The 25,218-nt window shown below is 39.3% G+C and overlaps 1 protein-coding gene across 1 annotated transcript in view; it reads right to left on the bottom strand.

The window, feature by feature from the left end:
* Positions 1–1,967: 1,967 nt before the first annotated feature.
* The window catches only part of LOC128602375 (uncharacterized), a 68,812-nt gene continuing 45,561 nt past the window's right edge, over positions 1,968–25,218 (bottom strand). Inside the window, exon 4 of the mRNA XM_053616133.1 lies at positions 1,968–2,187. Coding sequence (XP_053472108.1) covers positions 1,968–2,187 — 220 coding nt within the window. The remainder of the gene's footprint in view (positions 2,188–25,218) is intronic.

Raw genomic sequence — 25,218 nt, 5'->3', positions numbered from 1 at the left:
ACTGTTTATGAAAGATATGTATGTATTTATTTATTTATATATTTATTATTCGTTTTTGTTTTCTATTTTGTTCTATTTTTACACTGATAATCCTTTTTGGTAATAAAAAAAAAACAGGTGTCTTTTTAAAACTGATTATTAGAAGGAATTTAATTGAATTTATTTTCACTATAACTAATTCTGAATTATTGGCCACCTCTTGCATAACGTTGTGGGGTTTTTTATTTCCTTTTTTATTGGGACTCCACCCACTCATCTGTTCATTTCTGATTTATCTGATGAAGAGTGATGACTCTGACTCTGCCTCATTATGATATATTTACTCTGTCCACTTGAGCCTAATTCATATTTAGTGACCCATTTATTCTGAATCAACAGATTGCGGCTCGCTGAGCCAGTCACGCGTGGCTGCTGTTCAATTATTCACCGTCTGACTGAGCAAAGTCTCAATGACGTCGGTTTTCTTCACAGGAAATGGAGTGAGTCATACACACTTTCTTAGATCACTTTTCTACACAATGTAATTGTTGCCTATAGTAAGTCTATAGGCTCTGTGATTTTAGAGCCTGAGTACCTATGACCATAGTATCAATAATCAGTTCCTCACTGTTACATGTTAATCTCTCTTTCTAGGTACATATATCAAAATATAATAACTGCTAAATGAATAAATATCAATACTTAATCATTTCCTTATCCTTTTATCAATATATAATGACTTTTAATCTGAGTCAGAAGCTCCTAAATCCCTGGACTCATAAAGTAATAATGATGTCATAATGATATAATGAGTCCTAGTCCCTACAGAAAGTGGTAATAGTTCCCCCAACTTTTCTGGGCTGCTTTTCTTAATTTGTAGTTAATATTTTGAAACATTTCAAGTTATATCATATGTGTTTGAAATCATTCATAGCTATATGATATACTGTATACATTAAGAAGCCAGCCAAGCTTGCTAGCAACCTAGTTTACACCATGAAAATTATGATTTGGCTTATTTAATTTAACTTGAAGGCCCAGAGATGGCTGCCTCTCACAAAAATGAGACTGTTATATATATAAACTAGCAACAGGAGGGAGTGATTAATAAAACAGTAACTGTTATGGCCACCACATTGATTCAGTCCCTTTCCTTATATGGTCGTTATTTCCTATTTTCCTATAATATCATGTCCGCTTTAATTATTTATTACTGTAAAATAACTTTTAAAACCCTTACACAACTATGGTAAAGTTAGTTAAGCTAACATCATTCACAGTGCGTTGTGTAGGTATCCTGCATTTTCCGTGTTTTCTGATTGGCTGATAATGTTCAACTCAAGCTCTGTCCATGGAGGCAACTTAACAAACAATGTAGCGCCTGGTGTTAAGTTTGAACCCTGGTCTTAGGTTTGTTTATGAAATGCACCGCTCTGCATTTCCACAACAGTGTATGGAAAGGTGTAGTGACTACAATTCTCAGGTTACTTTTCATAAACATACTTCCTCTTGTACCTGGTAATATTTGCTGCTGTGTTGTAGCGTCTTTCGATAACGACATTTGACAAAGCGCCCCAAGTCCTTCGAGAGAACTGCAATATCATGTTGTTTGTTAATGAGCAGCCATGTTTGCTCATATTAACGTGGATTTTATTTATTCATAATAAAACATGTAGGCAAGCAATGAGAAGGTTTAGCATTACACTAAGATCACTCACTGCATGGTTATTAGGTGCAACAATTAGGTAGTGACTTGATTGTCATATATTTTGAAGTGATTATCAATGTTGGGTGCATTAATCTGTATAAATGACACCATTTCCTATGTTGAAGGCTTTGTTAGCTGGAACACTAATGCAAAATCGCTCCTCTTTAAGCATGCACAAAGCATCCACACGCTAATTAATGCTAATTTCATGCCACTCAACATTCTGAAAAGATCAGGCCTGAGGCAATGCCCGAATCCCACCTCGGAGACTACTCTTCCTTTATCTCTCCCTTATCTCTTTCCTCCCATCTCCTTCAATCGAGTGTAACTGAGGTTCTCTTCTGATAAACACAGATCGAATGATCGCCTTAATAACACCAGATGGAGAATCCAGAGCAGGAATGGAGAATGGGATAATGGCACGAGAGGTGATGATGAAGATCTTCTTCCTTACACAGCCTGTAGCTTTGGCAATATAGATGTGCTGCTGTTTGTCAGACCTATAAATCGAATAGCAGAAAAGTCACAGAGAGAGAATGACGGTCAATGAGAAATATTTGTTCCTCTTATATTACAACAATTTGCCAACAATTATAATTTGGCAATTGATAATCTCTTGGTTATCTCAAAAGAAAGATGACTCATAGTGAGAGAAAGAGAAAGAGAGATATGAAGAATGAAGACAAAATGTAGACAATGAGAAAAGAGAGGTTAAGGGAGAATGAGAGAGTGGGATAAAGAGACAATATACTGTAATGATGATAAACCAAAGCAAAAGACAGAGTAGGGGGCCAAGGACAGAACCTTGGACAGAATCTTGAGGGGCTACTAATGCACTTTGATTTAACATCCTACAGTGTTTATATAAGTCCACTAGACACAACTGAACACTCTGGGTGTTAATTGAACACTAGGGATTTTACTGTCTATTTTAGCATGCCACATTTTACAGCATAGGCTAGTGTCATCAGCATATATGATTAATTGAAGTCCAGGTTTGTAGTCGATTTCACTGAGCGAGTGCAGCTACATAGTGAAAAGTAGAGGACCAAGGACAGAACCTTGGATGGAACCTTGAGGGGCTGCTAATGCACTTTAGGAACCATAATTTGCAGCACTATTTGTTGCTAATTGATCAAGCAAACCAGATCCTACAATACAGGTGAGTGTAATCAGCATATGAGTTAAAGTGAAGACCAGATATGTGAATGTTTTAATCGACTGGGTGCAGGTAGTGGAGTGATACCTTGCTTTATGGACACTGGGACAGACTGGTAACATTTTGAGGGGGGAGACACTTAACAGTGTAACTGACAAAATGAAAATCGTTTTATTGTAAGTACGGTCCTTCAGTTGGTCAAGGTGTAACCTGGAAAAAATCTGGTTTTCCAGAATCTTACCCTACACTCTCACTAGCAAGCAACAAAGCGACAAATATCCATCCATTTTCCATGTTAAAGCAACATCCAAGTTCTCGTTCAGATCCAAATATGGTATGACACTGTAAAGCAGTAAGTCCAATCAATTGGCTCAAATGATTCCTTACACTAAGACCATGACACGTGGTCTGATTTTTCTTCAGTTCCTCACTCACAACTTCCAGGTTCCTACCTGCACTGTGTCCCCATTATTGTTTGACACACAATAATGAAAGAAAAACTTTTAACCATGGTTTCACCTTATCCTATAATATACAACCTCTCATTAATTGTGTATAGAGATGTTGCAAAGGAAAAGTAAAGCATGGAAGGAATGTAGTGAGAAGTAATGAGATTATTGGTGACTCTGGTTGCAATTAAATCAATCAACCAATTTTCACAATGATTTGCATTATTTACAGTGGTGCTTGAAACTTTGTGAGCCTGTCAGAATTTTCTATATGTCTGCATATATATGGCCTAAAACATCACCAGATTTTCACACAAGTCCTAAAAATAGACAAAGAGAACCCAATTAAACAAATGAGACAAAAATATTATACTTGGTCATTTATTTATTGTGGAAAATGATCCAACATTTCTGTGAGTATAATCTGTGAGTGGCAAAGTATGTGAAACTCTAGGATTAGCAGTTAATTTGAAGGTGAAATTAGAGTCAGCTGTTTTCAGTCAATAGGATGACAATCAGGTGTCAGTGAGCACCCTGTTTTATTTAAAGAACAGGAATCTATCAGAGTCTTATCTTCACAACACATATTTGTGGAAGTGTATCATGGCAGGAATGAAGAAGATTTCTCAGGGCCTCAGAAAATGAGTTGTTGTTGCTCATCAGGCTGGAAAAGCTTACAAACCATCTCTAAAGAGTTTGGACTCCACCAATCCACAGTCAGACAGACTGTGTACAAATGGAGGAAATTCAAGACTATTGTTACCTTCCCCAGGAGTGGAGACCAACAAAGATCACTCCAAGAGGAAGACGTGTAACAGTGAGTGAGGTCAAAAAGGAACCCAGGGTAACTTCTAAGCAACTAAGGGCCTCTCTCACATTGGCTGATGTTAATGTCCATGAGTCCACCATAAGGAGAACACTGAACATCAATTATTGGGATGGCAAGATTGCAAGGAGAAAGTCACTGCTCTCTAAAACGAACATTGCTGCCCTTCTGCAGTTTACTAAAGATCACATGGACAAGCCAGAAGGCAATTGGGAAAATGTTCTGTGGACAGATGAGACCAAAAAATAACTTTTTGGTTTAAATGAGAAGCATTATGTTTGGAGAAAACACTGCATTCCAGCATAAGAACCTTATCCCATCTGTGAAATCTGGTGGTGGTAGTATTATGGTTTGGGCCTGTTTTGCTGCATCTGGGCCAGGATTACTTGCTATCATTGACAAAACAATGATTTCCGAATTATAACAGCAAATTCTAAAGGTAAATGTCAGGTCATCTGTCTCTGAACTGAATCTCAAGCGAAAGTGGGTCATGCAGCAAGACAATGACCCTAAGCACTCAAGTTGTTCTACAAAAGAACAGTTAAAGAAGAATAAAGTGAATGTTTTGGAATGGCCAAGTCAAAGTCCTGACCTTAATCCAATAGAAATGTTGTGGAAGGACCTGAAGCAAGCAGTTCATGTGAGGAAACTCACCAACATCCCAGAGATGAAGCTGTTCTGTACTGAGGAATGAAGTTCCTCCAAGCCGATGTGCAGGACTGATCAACAGTTACCGGAAATGTTTAGTTACAATTATTTCTGCACAAGAGGGTCACACCAGATACTGAAAGCAAAGGTTTACATACTTTACTTTTGCCACTTACAGGTCTGTAACATTGGATAATTTTCCTCAATAAATAAATGACCAAGTACATTATTATTTTCATTCGTTTGAGTTCTCTTTATCTACTTTTAGGACTTGTGTGAAAATCTGATGATGTTTTAGGTCATATTTATGATGAAATATAGACAATTCTGAACGGTTCACCAACTTTCAAGTACCACTGTAATTTTATTTGTGTTTAACTAGTTAGCATATAGTACAGCATATACTGTGTGTGAATATATACAGTAGTTACTACTGTTTCTCACTGGAAAGTTTACGCCCACAAGATTCTGTAGGACACTGGTCTTTCATAAATGGAAATAATCCCCCTCAGGTTGTTCTAAGATGGTCAAAGAGTAAACTGTGCTGGGTGCTCAGAGATACATTTGATTTAAAGCAGTTCCGGAAGGTTTAGGTTATCTGAAGGACATTTTCCAGACAGTCAACGAGAATTATGTGGGATATTGCATCAAGAGGACTGTTGACCGTCCTAACCAGCGATACACAAAGAGACAAGCGACACAGAAAGAGATGATGTAATGAGAGACGAGAGAGCAGGAGATTCGGAGAATGAAAGGACAACTCAGAAAGAATGAATAAGAGGAAAACAGATAAAAAGATAGATAATGAAAGACAGTTAGAATATAAGTCAGGCGGGAAGAGGTAGAAAAAATTAGTGAGGGACAGATAGAGATAGTGAGTGATTGAGATAAGAAGATAAGGAAAGACATGAAATATAAAATTAAAAAAATTAATGACAGATTCCGATAAAGATCGACCAGAATGAGAGAATTAAACTGAAAAAAGAATGAGAGTGAATGAGGATGAGACAAGAAAGAAGGCGAGAAAGAGTGAAAGAATGATAGAAAAAAAGTTGGGAAGAATATGGGAAGATACAAAGAAAATGCTAGAACATGAGAAATTTTGAATGAAAAACAGAACAAGAAAGAGAGACAGATAGAGGGGATGGAAAAGTAGAATGCAAGAGACAAACCATGAGGAGACAGAGAAAACAGGATGGACAGAAAAACAGTGAGACATAAGAAAGGGAGAAGGGGAGAAACATGAAAATAGTGAGACAGATAGAGAGTGAGCGATGTGAGAGTAAGGCCGTGATCTTTGTTCCCCTCAAGGCAGAGCAGGAGAGATTTCATAATTTTATAATTTGTAATCTGCAAACATCACTTCTAATCTCCGGCTCCTTTATGAGCCGTTGCCTAGCAACACCAGCACGGCAGTATGACCCCTCTTGACACACAGTTATAACACGGCGTACAGTAAGAGAATGCGGAGAACAGACAGAGAACCCACTTTCTCGCCTCCGCGTCTCACTAACTGCTTTACGAAGAAAAAAATCAAGGCAAACAAACTGCCACCTCTATTATCGGTTTGCTAAAAGAATATTACGTATTTAGAGATTTGTTCAAAGCTACGTCTCAGGGTTTATCAGGACAGACAGATAAACTCCACCATATTACCGGCCATTTTAACGCTTATTCTCTCAGTCATTTTGGCTCTATGTTAATTCAGCTAGCATATTGAGCAACTATTTATACTTTAAAGTTTATTTGGTGTGTTAGCTGCTAGGGTTGTGCTGATGTAGCCAGCATTCATGCTAATCCCACCACCAGTTTCCATATCAGTTACCATAATTGAACTGCTCTTTAATTGTTTATATTATTACTTTAAAGTGTTTTTTACCAGTTTTTATGCTATTTTAGTCAGCATTTGTACAAGATTTGCTAACAATTAGCCAATAGAGTTACTTTCTCATAGCTCAAGATGAGGCCCCTACACTATTCACCTTACAGCCTTCTTCAGGAGTGTACGTCATAACTAAACAATATCAGATATCATGGTCAGTATCCTAACAACCTACAGAAGGGTACAAACTCATGGTGAGTCCCCTCAAGGCCTATACCCTAAACCAGGGGTGTCCAATCTTATCCAGAAAGGTCCAGTGTGGGTACACGTTTTCATTCCAACCTAGCAGGAGCCACACTTTAGTCTATTGAAAGCCAAGCTCAACTAATTAAACAGGTGGAATCAGGTGTGGCTATTGCTTGTTTGGAATGAAAAGAAACCTGCTATATCATACACCTCAAAACCCCTTACACTACATCCGTAAACCCTTCTACAGCAGTGCATACCCTTGTTTGACTATTTTAGAGCTCACTGCGAGGCTCGTAAATCCTATATCCTACACTGTGAACAATTCTACAGAAGTGCATTCCATTGTTTGACTATTTTAGAGCTCACAATCCCACTAAACCCTAAACCGTTTTCCCACATCTATTATATCAGACTTACTAAAGCTGATTCAGGAATATTATTTAACCACCTAGAAATGAACTGTATAGCCATTCTAATGCTAATTCTGCTAATTTAGTGATTTCAATGGGAATTGTACAAATATATTGATATTAATTCTAAAGACCCATCCTGGTTCATCCATCCATCTTCTACCGCTTACTCCTTTTCAGGTCACGGGGAACCTGGAGCCTATCCCAGGGAGCATCGGGCACAAGGCGGGGGTGGTACACCATGGACAGGGTGCCAGTCCATCGCAGGGCACAATCACATACACATTCACACACCCATTCATACACTACGGACACTTTGGACATGCCAATGTCCAATGTCCAATGTTTTTGGACATGCATGGGGAGGAAACCAGAGTACCCGGAGGAAACCCCCGCAGCACGGGGAGAACATGCAAACTCCGCACACACATGGCCCTGGTGGGACTTGAACCCCGGACCCTGGAGGTGTGAGGCGAACGTACTAACTAAGCCACCATGCTCCCGTCCTGGTTCAGTGGAACAAAATATTGCTAAGTAGTGCACACTACAGCAGTATTAAATGAATATGATCTGAGTTGATGGCCGAACATTTCCCAAGTCAACATTAAGGCAAACGTTCAAGAGCAAACTTTAATTCACGCAGCACTTCTTAATGCAAATAGACACAGGCTTATGATGAAGGCAAAGCGACAGATTGAGCCTCCTGAATAATTAAGAAAGATATTTAGGCCTTTTTTTCCCCGAGTTATGACCTCTTTTAAATTAGTACTAAAGTGACTCCATGCTAATTCCAATTCACGTCTGTTAAGCTAATTTACCTTTTAAAGTGTAGCGAGATGGCCGTTAGGTGAAATTACAGATAAAACACTTCCCCTTGTTATAACACATTCAGTACATAACCGTCGGAAAATTAGTCACAGAGATTGAAGGATAAACACATTCATGAGGCATTAGCATGTCACACTATCTCAATGACCCCCTGCTATTCATTAGTGTGCTGTAGAATGGATTATATGAAGCAGAGAAAGGAATAAAGTGGGTATAATTTTAGTTAATGCTGCAACAAATAGCAGATCTGTTCATTTCCACAACGTGGCTGAGAGTTAAAAGTCCTTAGTGAATGCTAATGCTAATATAGTTTTAGTTTTTACGTGAATAATACAGTGATGTTTATCTCTTGTCTTCTATGGTCATGAATAAACAAGCCCACGTAGCAGCCATGCTTTCATTTAAAAGAATGAGGTCACATTTTACCTGAAGCTTAGATTAGTGTGAGGGAAAACTTTAGTTTAAGCTAACATTAAAGTAAGGTGAAACTTTAGCATGTAATTAAATTACTGGTATGGAAAATGCTTACTTTAATGCAAATAAAAGGTTTTATCTAAAACTTAACATTATTGTGAGGAAAATCTTCATCCTGAGATGAGATTATCTCAGGCTTGCATTATTGTGTGGTAAATCTTTAGCTAAGCTAAAATTATCGGGAGTAAGATTTTAGCTCAACATAACATTAATATAAGGACAAACTTTGTGTGAAGTAACAAGGTGTTTAAGCTTAAGCTGTTTTTAATGTAAAGGCCATTTTAACTTAAAGGAAAATTCTACCACAAGCTAGGATTAGTGTAAGGTCACTAGCATTATTGTGAGGTAAAAATGTATCTTAGACTAAGATATGCATGAATTAAAATGTTAGCTTTTTCTAACATTATTGTGAAGGAAAACTTTAGCTTAAGCTAATTACATCTTAAAAGGAAAAAATATCTTAAGCAGTTGTAAAGTAAGTTTCCAGATAAGTTAATATTACTGTGAGAAAAAAAAATTTAAGATGAGAAAAAAAAACCTTAAAATGATGTTAGAGTGAGGTAGACAAAAAACGTTCCAGCTAACGATTTTGTGAGAAAAAAATAATTTGAGCATAGCAGTATTTTCAGGCATTGCAATTTGATGCAACCTGCATCAACAACAACAAATACTGCACCATATCTGCATCTGACTTGCTGCTGCTAACCACTAAGCAGGGTTTGCTAATTATCACCAATGTGTGCGGATTGTGAGGACCCAAACGTTAATATAAGTGGGATAATAATTGGTGAAGCGGTGGCGTCTGAAGCAGAGCCGCAGCTGTTCGCCTCAGATTGGAGAGTTGGATGATAAATCTCAGTATGAATTAGCGGCGGATTTTCATCTCCGCCGAGGACAGATCCTCATCTCTCTCAGATTCGATTTGGACTCATCACCGTGGTTTTGTGCTGTCAGACACCACAGAGACATTAAAGTGGGAGGCTTCTGCTTGCCGATCCATCACCCTTTGTGCAATCTGTAACTGTGAAATGTGAAAATAATAAACAAAGACTTGTGACACTTCAATCAAACACAGGCAGACAAAGCGGATATGAGCAATTTTGCTCAGCGGTAACTCCGCCCACTTTCTCAGCATTTTTATTTCTGGAAGTTTCTCTTCCAAGTTCTTTTTGTTTCATTTTAGTTTTGTTCTTCTTTATGTTCCATAGTCTTAGCCTTGCTAAATAACTAGCAATTTTTTTGCTAGCTCATTAGCCACAATGGGGTCATTCCTATTTTCCAAGGGTCCTGTGTTCCTCAGGAACTGTGTCCTGTGTTCCCCAGTCCTGTGTTCCCTGTGTTATATGGCACATAATATCACAATATTACTGCATGGATATTTAGACATTTCAGCAATGAGATCATGTCAGTCACAGCTAAAAAAAAAAAAAAAAAAAAAAAAAGGTGTTCAGAATTAACTTAATTATAATAAATGCACTAGCATATTTAGAGGCAAAAACAAACTGGATTCCGTTAGATACATGATGTCATGAGAGTTACATTCAGAAACACACTAGCCTGGTTTTCACCTAAGGAAGATTTGACCTTTTGTGATTCCATGACTTCAACCATTTCTTTAGTTCCCTCAAGTCTAGGTCTATTATATTGAGAGCTGTACGGCAGTACTGGGGAACAGAAAACCCCTTTGATGAGTTCCCACAATAACCCATCTCATATTCAATGAGTACAGAGCTGGGAACATGTTTTTCAGGTTCCCATTATGTGCTATATAGAGCCGGGGAACATAGGACCCTGGGAACTGAGGAACAAAGGACCCTTTGCCATGCGTTCATTATGTACCATAAAAATTTGGTGAACCTAGGACCCTGGGTACATGGGACACTTTTTTCATGTGTTTATTATGTACCATATAAATCTGGGGAACATAGGACCCTTTTTTCATGTGTTTATTATATGCCATATAAATCTGGGGAACAATAACCTTGGGAACATAGGACCCTTTTTTCATGTGTTCATTATGTGCCATATAAATCTGGGGGACATAGGACACTGGGAACATAGATACGCTCTCGGCACACAGTATCACAGAGATCCTTCCGGAACGGAATCTATTTAAAAAAGTGGTGGTCATTGTTTGGCACCATTTTCATGGTTGCAGTATTAACTGCAATTGCTCTGTATGCCTTTAGGATTGAGCGTAGTGTAGTATTACATGTCAGATTTAGAGTCTTTTTGAGGAAACATGGCCGCTTGCAGCAACATAATACCTACCTATGCAGAAGACTTCCAAGGGAGGATTGCTCATGGCAGCCATTTTGTATGCTGCTGAGAAACAGCTGCTATAGTGCGACCTTCTAAATGCATTATTCAATATTATGACACACTTTTTACTACTCTGTTCATTATTAGCATCTGGATGCTTGCTCATACAAGTGTTAGCATTTGTGCAACATTTCAGTTGTACAACAAATGTTTTTAGAGTCCTTACTGTGGACGACATAGCCTTTATAGGTATTAGGACAAAGCGGTTATCATTTCAGAAGCACATCAGACATGATAAACATAAGTAGTCAACTTTAGAAAATTAGTTTAGCTGTCAATGTTAGGCCTAATGATGTTGTAATTATAGCCATACTAAATCTTTTCTTAGTAATCTACCAACACATCTGAGGTAAATGTTGATGTTTTTGATGGTTCTGTCTTGTTTTCAATGTCACTGTGCCTTTACATTTTTCTACATAAAAGATGCCTATGTGATTTGGTTAAATCATTAGCTTCAGTCATTAGCACAGTTGGGAGGGTTACTTTAAAATGTATTCTGTTACAGTTACAACTTGCTTCATAAAAAATGTAATCAGTAATGAAATCCAAGTATCACAACAAGAAAGTAATGTAATCTGATTATTTTTGGATTACTTCAAGGTCACATATGTAAATAAAGTCAAGAGAAAAGCAATGTGATCTAAAATACTTTTATTCAGAGCTAATTTAGATCTTAAAAACATGTTCAGTGTTTGGATTTGTTTGGAAAAATTAATAAATTTGTTGCTCATGTGAGTCACAACTGGTAAGAGAGAACAAGAACTATAATCATGCAGCTGTCTATATTGTGTTGTGTGAAAAGCAGGCCTCCAGACAAAAAAAAAAAAATCTATAAAGGAGCCATTGGCTCCTATAAGAAGAAAAAACAAAACAAAACAAAAAAACTGGCGCCAAATGATTTTTTTAAGTGACACATAAAATTTTTAAAACATTTGCTTTCAGTCATCCTGTGTATCATGTGTATGTCTGGCCTCCTTTTACAGCGTCAGCATTTTCATCCAAGTTCACTTAAAGTGGGAACTGAACATCTTTTCCAATTTGAGAACTATATACAGTCACAAAAAAATTGTTCTTTCCACAGAATCTAAACCAGTGTCACTGACCGTAATTATCTCAGCATCACTTGGCCTCCTCCTCTGTTTTGCAGAAATCCAGTGTTTGACGCATGGTTCAGGATCAAACTGTTCAAGTGATGGGCCCTCTGTGCTGATCCTGGTCACGTCTTCCAAGGTTGAATTGAGTACTTTTGATTTTATCCTGTTTTGAGTCGAAAAGCCACGTTCACACTTGAGCAGCCAAAATTGGTAGGACAAGCAATATCTCAACTAGATGCATTCTGCTCAAAGCACATGCTGTGTCGTTGTCATATGTCCTGCACACATCCTGTCAATTTATCTTCATTAGTAATATCTGAGAGGCAAATTTGGTGAAAGGCAGCTCTTTCAATCATATAGGTGCTGCTGAATTTTACTTTTTAGCTCCTTTCATTTGGTCTTGCCATGTAATTCACATTCACGAGACACTGCTTGTGCTAACGGTGTTTTTTGTGGAGCACTCTGCAAATACATAGTCACAAGATTTTTTATGCTTTTGACCATCACCCTGTTTTCTCACAGTCTCTTTCTTGAAATGTATGGTTCCTGTATTGAAACCCGTTTCCCCCACTATTTCTCTGCCTGCTTTGGAACAAAAGTTAAAAAACATTTTTGTGTGCGATGATCATACCTGAGCCATGCAAACTCTTGAATCCAAGAAGTTTTAAAATGGCGTTCATTGATTGATACGGAAAGATGATCCTCTGTATGTCCGTCGTTTACTATCTCTCTCATGCTGGCACAGCTGGAGATGAGGATTGTTTGAAAAAAGTCTGATATTTTCTGAGGCGGAAAGCTGGTCTTCACTTTCCCCGTACATATTTTGGCGCTCCGGATGAATTTTAACTCTTTTTTTTTTCTCCCCACTGAAAATTTCAGGTGAAGCATCTCCTTTTATTATATCAACACAACAAATGATGTGACCGGCTACTCCTCACAGAACACAATTAAAAAGACATCACGTTTTTAAATCATAATGTGTAAATTTATATTGTCGCCAATGGCGACACCAAGGTGTCACACAAGAAACATCTCATGACCTTATTGGTAGGAAACATATTGATGGAATCTGATACCGACGTATTCCAAAACTTCACCAGTGGCGATCTCAGCAAAAATATCACATATCATTCACAAATGAATATTTTTAATAGTTTTAGGTGCAGTCTGGAGCCCTGCAAAAGTTTAATTTCTTTGGTTTTAAATGAAAAAAAAAAACAATTGTAATCCAAATAGTATTCCCATTTTTTTTTTTTTTTTTTTTTTTTTTTTTTTTACAAAATGTACATGTAATGTGATAAGTTTGTTGTTTGACATAATTGTAACGGATTACAGTTACTGGTATCTGTATCCTGATTACGTAATGCCATTACATGTATTCTGTTACTCCCCAAGCCTGGTCATTAGCTAGCTTGTGTCCATTTGAAAAGAATGATCTTGTGATGCATGATTCTGGTTTTACTGATGGAATTTCACAGCAATAGGAGAAATATAGGAGGTTTTACAATATTTCACTCTCCAGAACCAAGGAGGAGCAAAGCAGCCATCTCTCGCTCTCGCTCTCTCTATTTTTCTTCTTTGTAGTAATCATTCCACACATCTGGTGAAGGAAAAAGACAGAGATGTTATCCTCTGTCTCTCCACACCTTTATCAGCACCTGAGTGACAGAAAGCAGCAGGAAGCAGCAAATCATCAACCACCAATTGTGAACTTCATAAGAGGTCAAAAGGTCATGGCCAAAAAAAAAAAATAGACTTTGACTCAGTACATCCTACAGACTAGAGAGGACTTGAGGGAACTTCCAGGCTGGTGGAAGTGCAGTTCGGCTCATAGTGGTTAGGTTGTAGGGAAAATTAACTAGTATTATCTATCTATCTATCTATCTATCTATCTATATATCTATATATATAAAATAGTGCTGCATAATTCTGCATAATATTGTATTCAATGTGTTTACATGCTGGGAGAATGGCATGGAAATTATAAATGATAAAGGATATGGAACAAGATAGTTTTATGATAGTTATTCAGTACGTATATATATATACATATATATATATATATATATATATATATATATATATATATATATATATATATATATATATATATATGTATGTGTGTGTGTGTGTGTGTGTGTGTGTGTGTGTGTGTGTAGCAGTCAATCCTGCCTGAACTGGATGTGGAGATTTGGACAGACACTTGGATGTTGGATCAGATGCAATTTGATTCAGTTAAGCTCAATTAATTAGTTTCACCATTTGCTTATATGAAATAAGGATTTATTCAGCTATTTTTTAATAGAAATATTTTACTTCTGACTAAATCTGACTAAAGCAAAATCTGTTTTAAGCAGATTTTTTTTTTTTTTAATTAAGCTTCCTGTTGATGAAACTTGTCCAATTTGCTCTTTTCCTTCTAACATAACTATGGTTTCTCTCGCCTGACGGGCATAAAGCTTAATGAATTTGTCCAGAATGTGTGTCTGAATGATAAATAGTTTCGGTGGATTGTCAGTAGTTTGTTCTTCCTATTTATCTTACTCTCCTCCACACCCACACAAATATATAATCAGGGTTGCCAGGGTCGCAGAAAGTGGACTAGTTTTTAAGCAAGGTTGCAGGTGGAAAAAGTACATAGGTAGCATTTTTCTTTTACATACATTAAAAGAAATACATTTCTAATTTAAAAAAAAAAAACTGCTATGGCAAACAAAGGGAATGTGCAAGTGCAGACCATGTATTTATGATGTACAGACTAGAGGTTGACTGATAGTAGATTTTACAGATACTGATAACTAAGTTACGGAACGTATACCACTCATGATACAGTATTGACTGTATCATGAGAATGTACTGTACTTTTTTAAATGAAATAATGATATAAAAATGAATAAATATTAACTATTAATAAATATTAAAATAAATAAAAGATATACATCAAAGCTAACCAAAAAGTAACACTCCAAATAACAAATACAAATAGAGACATCCAAAATGAATCAAAAAACACTTCAAATAACACAAGAACATTTGTCAGTGATAGTTTTTATTTAGCCTCTAGAGGCTGCTCTTGTACTGTATAATGACAGCGGATCCTTTTCAGCCACTCCCACAATGGACGCAACCGGGAAAAATGATCAGTGTGGATTTTTGCTGATAACCGTAGTTTCAGCAGTCAGTCATGAGTGTCGATTAATCGGCAAAACCGAGTCTACAGTTCCTCAAATAAGACATAAATTCTGCTTATTTTACTCAAAAAAATGAGTGGTATAATTCCATGTATGCAATGTCTATTCACTGTAAGTACCACAAAGGAATATAAATCTTGTAATAATGACTAGGGATTGGGTGGCAGCGTCATCGTTCTGTCATTCCAGGAGCTCACATCGATGCCAATAAACCCTGATGCCACTGGAGTAAGTAGCCCCAAAGCAACACCTACTCTAATATCTGATAACAATTAACACTGTGTAGAGGAGCAACACATGGCAAAAAAGGTGCAAGCAAATGCAGTGTAAACAGGACATAAATTTTATTATAATATTAGTGTTTGATAATTAAAGTGAAATAAAAAGCACTTCTCGCTAGTGCACTCAAACTTTTGCACCCTACATTAGCGTTAGGGGACATGAATTAAATTTCTGCCATGTGTCGATGGGACACAGCTGTCGTACGCCACTGAGTCACAAACAGCAGGAATGGGAGCGACAATTCACAGACTACAAATGCGATCTGGAAGCGGTGTGGTGCATGGCACCAGATACTCGCAGATGGCACAGTGACAGACGGGCAGAGAGATTAGAGCACCGACTGGCAGCTGAGCGAAGGGGAGAAGAGAAAAAAAAGAAAAGTCGAGACACCACACACTCGCTACAGAGAGACGAGTGTGCGAGTACAAGCCAAGAAAATAATGTACTCTGTAATACAGGATACATGTAGGACTAAAAATATCAGACAGACATACACTGCCTTGCATAAGTATTCACCCCCATGAACTTTTGTCGTGTTACAACCTGGAACTGAAATGGACTTTATTGAGATTATAGTTCATGAATCCACACAAAATAGCCCGTAATACTAAAGTGGATGGAAATCATTTGTGCAAGTCTGCAAAATTGTTTACAAATAAAAACATAACGAATGTGATTCCTGTGAACTCCCTAAATTCGTTCTGGTGGAACCATTTCCCCATCCGAAGTCACATAATTAAATTAATAGAGTCAACATGTGCGCAGTTAGTGTCTCATGGTCTCAATATAATGCATCTGTTCTTGGAAGAAACTACAGTTATTTTTTTTCTTTAGAAAACATACCTAAACAAACAACATCATGAAGACCAAGGTGCTATCAAAACAGTTCCTGTGTATAAACTTGTGGTGTGAACTGAAGAGGAGAGTCCACCAGCATGGACCTGGAAATTTGAAGGATCTGCAGAGATTCTTTATGGAGGAATGGTCTCAGCTCCCTCGCTATGTATTCTCCAACCTCATCAGGCATTGGTAATTGGCAAGTATTGACTAAAAGGGTGCCAATAATTGTTGCACACCAATATTTAACACACACACACACACACACACACACACACACACACACATATGTATACAGTATCTCAGAAAAGTGAGTACACCCCTCACATTTTTGTAAATATTTGATTATATCTTTTAATGAGACAGCACTGAAGAAATGACACTTTGCTACAATGTAAAGTAGTGAGTGTACAGCTTGTGTAACAGTGTAAATTTGCTGTCCCCTCAAAATAACTCAACATACAGCCATTAATGTCTAAACCGCTGGCAACAAAAGTGAGTACACCCCTAAGTGAAAATGTCCAAATTGGGCCCAAAGTGTCAATATTTTGTGTGGCTACCATTATTTTCCAGCACTGCCTTAACCCTCTTGGGCATGGAGTTCACCAGAGCTTCACAGGTTGTCACTGGAGTCCTCTTCCACTCCTCCATGACGACATCACAGAGCTGGTGGATGTTAGAGACCTTGTGCTCCTCCACCTTCTGTTTGAGGATGCCCCACAGACGCTCAATAGGGTTCAGGTCTGGAGACATGCTTGGCGAGTCCATCACCTTCACCCTCAGCTTCTTTAGCAAGGCAGTGGTCGTCTTGGAGGTGTGTTTGGGGTCGTTATCATGCTGGAATACTGCCCTGCGGCCCAGTCTCCGAAGGGAGGGGATCATGCTCTGCTTCAGTATGTCACAGTACATATTGGCATTCATGGTTCCCTCAATGAACTGTAGCTCCCCAGTGCCAGCAGCACGCATGCAGCCCCAGACTATGACACTCTCACCACCATGCTTGACTGTAGGCAAGACACACTTGTTTTTGTACTCCTCATCTGGTTGCCGCCACACACACTTGACACCATCTGAACCAAATAAGTTTATCTTGCTCTCATCAGACAACAGGACATGGTTCCAGTAATCCATGTCCTTAGTCTGCTTGTCTTCAGCAAACTGTTTGTGGGCTTTCTTTTTGCATCATCTTTAGAAGAGGCTTCCTTCTGGGATGACAGCCATGCAGACCAATTTGATGCAGTGTGTGGCATATGGTCTGAGCACTGACAGGCTGACCCCCCACCCCTTCAACCTCTGCAGCAATGCTGGGAGCACTCATATGTCTATTTCCCAAACACAACCTCTGGATATGATGCTGAGCACGTACATTCAACTTCTTTGGTCGACCATGGTGAGGCCTGTTCTGAGTGGAACCTGTCCTGTTAAACCGCTGTATGGTCTTGGCCACCATGCTGCAGCTCAGTGTCAGGGTCTTGGCAATCTTCTTATAGCCTAGGCCATCTTTATGTAGAGCAACAATTCTTCTTTTCAGATCCTCAGAGAGTTCTTTGCCATGAGGTGCCATGTTGAAGTTCCAGTGACCAGTATGAGGGAGTGTGAGAGCGATGACACCAAATTTAACACACCTGCTTCCCATTCACACCTGAGACCTTGTAACACTAACAAGTCACATGACACCGGGGAGGGAAAATAGCTAATTGGGCCCAATTTGGACATTCTCACTTAGGGGTGTACTCACTTTTGTTGCCAGCGGTTTAGACATTAATGGCTGTGTGTTGAGTTATTTTGAGGGGACAGCAAATTTACACTGTTACACAAGCTGTACACTCACTACTTTACATTGTAGCAAAGTGTCATTTCTTCAGTGTTGTCACATGAAAAGTTATAATCAAATATTTACAAAAATGTGAGGGGTGTACTCACTTTTGTGAGATACTGTATATATATATGGATAAACCTGTGTTTTGTTTGCAATTGTTTGATATCCATGAGAGCAGAGTATTTTTGTGAATTATTTGAACAAACCATAAAAGGTTTAAACGATAAAGACAATTTTTCACAGCCTTCTTTGCTCATATTTACCAAGGGTACTAATATTAGTGGAGGGCACTGTATATGTATATATGGATTTCTGTAAAGCTGCTTTGAGACAACGTTGTTAAAAATGCTATACGAATAAAATTGAATTGAAGTGAATTGAATGTGACATGGCACAAAGTGGCTCACTTTGCACGGACATGAGGATTAAATTGATTCTGACGGCTATTTAAACATTTACGTTGAAGGAGAAGGAAAAATTGGTACATGTCAGCAACGAGACAAGGCTAGCGGGTCTACATCCGAATAGTAATGATACATTACACGAACAAAGGTGGCCTATGTGAGTCGTAAATTAAACACATTATTCCACACCACTCCAACCTCGCTGTATGGGCGAGTGATGAATAATGGTCAGCATGTTTACTTTTTTTTTTTGCTATATAGTGTTTTTCAAAAGCCAAAGTGTGCTTCACAAAGTCATTAAAAAAAAAAAAAACACACACACACACACACACACACACACACAGACAACCTTGCTCCACATTCATACTTGCAAGTGACAAAGCAACAGGTGCCCACTGATTTTCTATGTACGTGTTTGATATGAAGCTATGATTTCAAATTTTCTCAATTCTTCATAAATTAGGAATGACGTTGTAATAAAGAGTTTGATCCAAACAACTGGCTCAAGTGATTACTTGAACAAATCCAATGGTAGATGTGGTATAACATTTATTCAGTTCCCCAGTTACGTCTTGAGTTTCAACCTGCAATTAGATCCCATTTATTGTTTGACGTGCAGAAATGGAAGAAAAAAAGTCATATTGGAGGATTGAAGCTTGGAATGAAGTATTAGCGATCATTGCTACCTCTGGTAAGTGTGCCATCCATCCATCCATCTATTTTCAGTACTGCTTATCCGGCACAGGGTTGTGAGGGAACCTGGAGCCTATTCCAGGGAATTCAGGGCAGATGGTGAGGGACACACTGGACAAGGTGCCAACCCATCGCAGGGCACAAACACATGCACACTCACACACCCGTTCACACACTATGGACAATTTATAGATGACAATCAGCCTACAACGCATTTCTTTAATCAAAGCCCCAGCCCCTGAGGTTACGTGTATAAGGTGTGAATAAGTCATATAGTGTGCTGTTGGCTATGCAATTTGGCTACGACCATTTCTCATCAGACAGGCCACGCCCACAAGTGACAAAAAGAAGCGCTCTCTGCACACCCACAACAGACAAACTACAAATGACACGAGCTAATGGGCAAGACAAATGCAAGACACATACACACTGAATTGATGAGTGGGGTGCAGAGAGAAAAGCATTCCTCTTATCTTTCGATTTTTCTTAAGTAATTTGTAAACAGCGTTCCTCTCAGCGTGCAGATGTGTTAATGCTGTTAATAAGTACCGGGGCGTTCAAGCTTCTCGACTGCGTACGATGTTTGTGCTGTGCTAGCCGAGTGCATTGTAGATTAATAGCATTGTATTAATATGGAGATCAGTGTTTGTAATTCTCAAAACAAAGACATTCATCATAATTACACACGAGAGTCAAGAAACGAGGCAGTTCGACACGAAAGCAGAGAGATGTCGAGTTTTATCTTGCAGTGAACCAACATAACAGACATAAACTTTTTTAAAACTTTGATAACAATGTTTACCGATAATAGTCTCTCTCTCTCTCTCTCTCACACACACACACACATACTGCAAGCCTTGCTCACATGGTCCTTAGTATTTCATCTCCATTACATCTCTCTCTCTCTCTCTCTCTCTCTCTCTCTCTCTCGCCGCCTCATTAAAATCTCGCCTCGAACTGCATGCAACTTCCATTACACATTCATAGTTTTGTTGTTTATTTATTTATTTATTGCTTCTTCAGAGAAATGTCCACCTTTTTGTCTCGCTAAAGCCTGAGTCTTCCTCCGCTAATGAGGACGCACCCAAAAGCCGGCTGCGTTCCCATCTGAAGGTTGTGTTTCCCCCACACACTTTCTTTGTGCTTTCCCCTCGGGCTGCGCCCTACTAAGTCGCACTCGGCCGATTGCCGGCTTTATGAAGGCACTAGCGAGGAGGGAGGATAACGAGGCAGCGGAGATGAGCCCCGAGCCAATCAAGGGCTGCGTCTCAAATCCACACCGGATCGCCAGTCGTTAGGAGACGAGGCCTCCAAAGGCGGTTTTATCCGAGTGAGCAAAAATGAGGTCAGGCTTTGCATCAACACTTTGATGTGGAGAGTTTCGAGAAGTTATTGAGGCTTTTTAAAGGAAAAACAAAAAAGTCTCTGCTTCTGCAGAAAAGTCACATGAACATTATGTGTGCTTTTTATACACTTCACATGTTCTGTTTCACACATTTTTCACATGTAGTGCTAAGCACATTTTTCACGTGTGTTTTTTAACATTCGTTGTTTGCACATATTTGCACAGTTTATTTTTCATGCTTTATTTCATCAGATTCACTTTTTTCCACATGCAATTGTACTGTACATGATTAATTTGTTTTCACATGCAGTGTATGTTTTTTTGATTTTAATGTTTTTTTCTTCTTTTTTGTGTTTACTCACAATTCATTGTTTCATGTGTTTTATTTCACAGCATTCATTTATTGCAATAAGCACCAGAGGTGGTTTTGGAGCACACAGAGAGGTAGCCATATGGAAAAGTACTTAATGCCCACGGTTTAATATGGTGGTGGCTCTTTAATGTTTTGGGGCTGTTTTTCTACCAGAGGACCTGGACATCGCCTCTGCCAGAAAGCTTAAAATGAGCCATGGTTGGCTCTTACAGCAGGACAATGATCCTGAACATACATCAAAATCAACACAAAAATGGTTTCCTGACCACAAAATCAAGGTCCTGCCATGGCCAGCCCAGTCCCCTGACTTGAAACCCATAGAAAACCTGTGGGGTGAACTGAAGAGGAGAGTCCACCAGCATGGACCTCGAAATTTGAAGGATGTGGAGAGATTATGTATGGAGGAATGGTCTCAGATTCCTCATTAGACATTATAGGAGAAGACTCAGAGCTGTTATCTTGGCAGAGGTAGCACAACTTATTGACTAAAGGGTGACAGTAATTGTTGCAAACCAATATTTAACAAAGATAGGTTTTTTGTTTTTTTTTTATAAACCTGTGTTTTGTTTGCAATTGTTTGACATCCACAAGAGCAGAGTATTTTTGTAAATGTTTTGAACAAAAGATCAAAAGGTTAAACAATAAAGACAATTTTTACATATTTACCAAAGGTGTCAATATTAGTGGAGGGCACTGTATTTCCACATACAGTTCTTTTAAATTGACTCATTTATTTCACTGTATGATTCATTTCAAATTATTAATTTATTTCAGCATATCAGCACAGATTATTTAAATTATTAATTTACTTACTAATTTATTTTTATTTTTTTCTTTTATTTTCCTATATGATTTTAACAGATTAAGTTATTTCCTCATGTTTTTTTTTCAAATGATTAGTTTATTTCCTTGTATGATTTTTTTTAAATGATTCATTTAATTTTACATAATTTTTTCACGATTTATTTATTTTCACATCTGATTTTTAAATGGTTTGTTTATTTTCACCTGTAGTTTTTTCCACATGTAATTTTTTTCTTACTTTTTTTTCAGTTTTCAGTATCTGATGTTGTTCACATGATGTCAGATGTATTTTTACTGGAATTTACATTTAGCACCTTAAAAAATATTTTTTTTTTTTACATTTTAAATATTCACTGCTAGCTGATACTCAAATCAGAGGGCTCAAACAGTCTCTAGTGATAAGTTTTGCAATATGATTTAACATAGCAAAGCTTAGGCACATTTGCAGTTCCACTATTTCTTATTTGTTTGGGAACATTCTATGATCATCATTTCAATCTGTGTTATACAAGTGTAAAAATGCCAAAAAGCGTCTGGGTTACGCATGTAACCCTGTTGCCTGAGAAGGGAATAAGACATCGCTGTGGGAAGTGCCTCTGTGCTTGACTGGTATATGAAGCTTGTGTAACATCATGCCTATTTGTAGGCCTGCCGTGATCAGGTGACGTGACAATTAAGCGCGTCACATGATATAAAAACGGCAGCTGTGACCCGTGCCATCAGCCTCTATTATCTGAAGAAGGAACTCATTGTTTCGTCAGCTTCACACTGTGGAAACGAGAATACCCATTCCATCATACTGAGGGCATGGCCTGTCCAAAAGATCCGAGCCCAAGGGTCACTGCAAGAAACTCGAACCCTGGGTGGAATGTATATCCAGGCTGTAATATCGAATGAATGTGTGCGGTGTAGACCTCCCTGCCACTGCTCACACATCCTGTAAGGGTACCCCTTTGGACAAAGCCTTTAAGAAGGCAACCCTCCTAGTGGAATGATCCCTTATGCCCAGAGGTGTAGCGAGACCGTGTGCCTCATAAGCTATAGAGATTGCTTCCACTATCCAATTAGAGATGCGCTGCTTCAACACAGCATCACCTCTACTGTCGCCGCCAAAGCAAACCATCAACTGCTCCGACTTACGCCACTAACCAGAGCAGAGAACATAAGCACAGAGAGCCCTTACAGGACACATTAGGTGCAATTTCTCTTGTTATGGTGTGAGGAACGGAGGAGAGCAGAAAGCCTGCAACACTCCCGGCTGGGCAGAAGACACTTTAGGAATATAATCCTGCCTGGGATATAGGAAGGCCTTGGCTAATCCAGGGGCAAAGTCAGGGCAGGAAGGGGCAAGAAAGAGAGCTTGTAGATCTTCTACTCACTTGAGAGATGTCAGGGCCAGCAGAAGAGCTACCTTTAGAGTCAGAAGCTTCTCTGAGGCTGACTTTAAGGGCTCAAATGGGGCACCTTCCAGGACCACAGAAAGCTCCCAGGAAGGTATGCATGGTCTGCAGTTGGGCCTCAGCCACCAGACACCACGCATAAACCTCAATGTTAGAGGATGTTGCCCCACAGAGGCTCCATTAATAGAGGCATGGCTGGCCAAAATTGGTGGCTGATTGTAGAAGGAGCCAACCCTGCTGAGAAATGTCCTTGTAAGAACTCCTTGACTATAGCTATTGCACAGTTTACTGGGTCTAGCTGATGTTCCTCACACCACGAGACAAAAAGTTGCCAATTGAGCGCATACAATTTTGTCATGGATGGTGCTCTAGTGTTCAACATGGTCTCTACAACCTCAGTTGTGTGACCAGAATCTATGAGCTGGTGCCCCTCAGGGCCAGACCCACAGTTTCCATAGTTCCGGCTGAGGGTAATAAATCAGCCCTTGGCTTGAGACAGTAGATCCCTGCGGATGGGAATCTCCCAAGGAGTGCTGTCTAGCAGGGATATTATCTCTGAGAACCATGGTCAAGCTGGCCAATAAGGTGCTACTAGCTGCAGAAGTAGACAGTCTTGGCAAACTTTCACTAGAACTTGTGGGAGCAGAGCGATCGGGGAAAAACATACAAACGTGACTTCGGCCACGTGCACCATGGCTTCCAGCCCCAATGGTGCAGTAAGAGGGAGGGCGAACCACAGCGGGCAGTGTGTTGTTTCATCAGAGGCGAACACATCCACTTCCACTTGTCAGAAACTCTGCTATATGGACTCCACCACTTGTGGATGGAGCCTCCAATCCTCGGGCCTCAGCCCCTGCCCTGACAGGATGTCTGCCTCCACCTTCCAGCTTCCCGGAATGTACATTGAACTCACTGACAATAACTTTCCTTCTGCCCAGAGAAGAATTAGTTGTGCTTGCCTGAACAGGGAGTGCAAATGTAACCCTCCTTGGTGGTTGATATATGAGACAATCGCTGTGTTGTCTGCCACAACTAACACATGATGACCTCTCAATTGAGTAAGAAAGAATGTCAGTGTTAGAAATATGGGCCGCATCTCTAGGAGATTTATATGCCACTCCAGATGAGGGCTGCTCAAGAGATAGTGAGCTGGACAGCAGTCTAAGACCATGCCCCTGCCCATGAGGGAGGCATGTGTCATTAACATATTGCAATAAGGAGAGACCCCTAGCGTGTGACCCGAGGCTAAAAATCCACCGTGTGACACTGATTACTCTCAGAGGTTGTGTCCTTGGACAAAACCCCCAACTTTTCAGCCACCACTGAAATGGTCTCATGTGCAATATGCCCAACAGTATGACATTGGAGGCTTCTGCCATAAGCCCCAACAATCTCTCATAGAGACTGGAGGGGATGCCCAGGTCCAGCTTTATCGTGCTCAATTTTGATAGGATTGACCCTTATCATAGTAGAATCCCATGTAACCCCTATAAATGTTGTCCTCTGCACTGGAGAAAGAATACTTTGGTTGAGGTTCAACCTGAGCCCCGAACACTTTATGTGGGCGAGAGCAACATCTCAATGTTGAATTGCCAATTCCCTGGATCGTGCTAGAATTAACCAATCATCCAGGTAGTTTAGTACACAAATGCCCTGGAGTCACAAGGGAGCCAGAACGGCATCCATGCACTTTGTGAAGGTGTGAGGGTATAAAGCTAGCCCGAAGGGAAGAATCTGATATTGGTATGCATTGCCTCCAAATGTGAACCACTAGAAGTTCCTTTGACTGGGCAATATTTCTATGTGGAAATATGCGCCTTTTAGATCTGTCATCAAAAACCAGTCTGTGGAACAATAAGTTTGAGCATCAGCATCTTGAACCTGTATGTCTGAAAAGTACAGTTCAGATGACACAGATCTAAAATTGGCTGCATACTCTCATCTTTTTTGCTGACCAGGAAATAATGGCTGTGAAAAACTCCCTCCCTCAGGGAACGGGGTACATGTTCTATGGCCCCTTTGTCCAAGAGAGATCTTACTTCCTGTGCTAACGTCAGGCTCTGGTCTGTGCTGACTACTGTGATGAGCACACCTCTGAACCA

This window comes from Ictalurus furcatus, chromosome 26 (genome assembly GCF_023375685.1).
Source record: "Ictalurus furcatus strain D&B chromosome 26, Billie_1.0, whole genome shotgun sequence".
NCBI classification, from domain to species: domain Eukaryota; kingdom Metazoa; phylum Chordata; class Actinopteri; order Siluriformes; family Ictaluridae; genus Ictalurus; species Ictalurus furcatus.
Note: the sequence above shows the minus strand (reverse complement) of the source record. Positions and strands in the feature narration are given on the sequence as shown.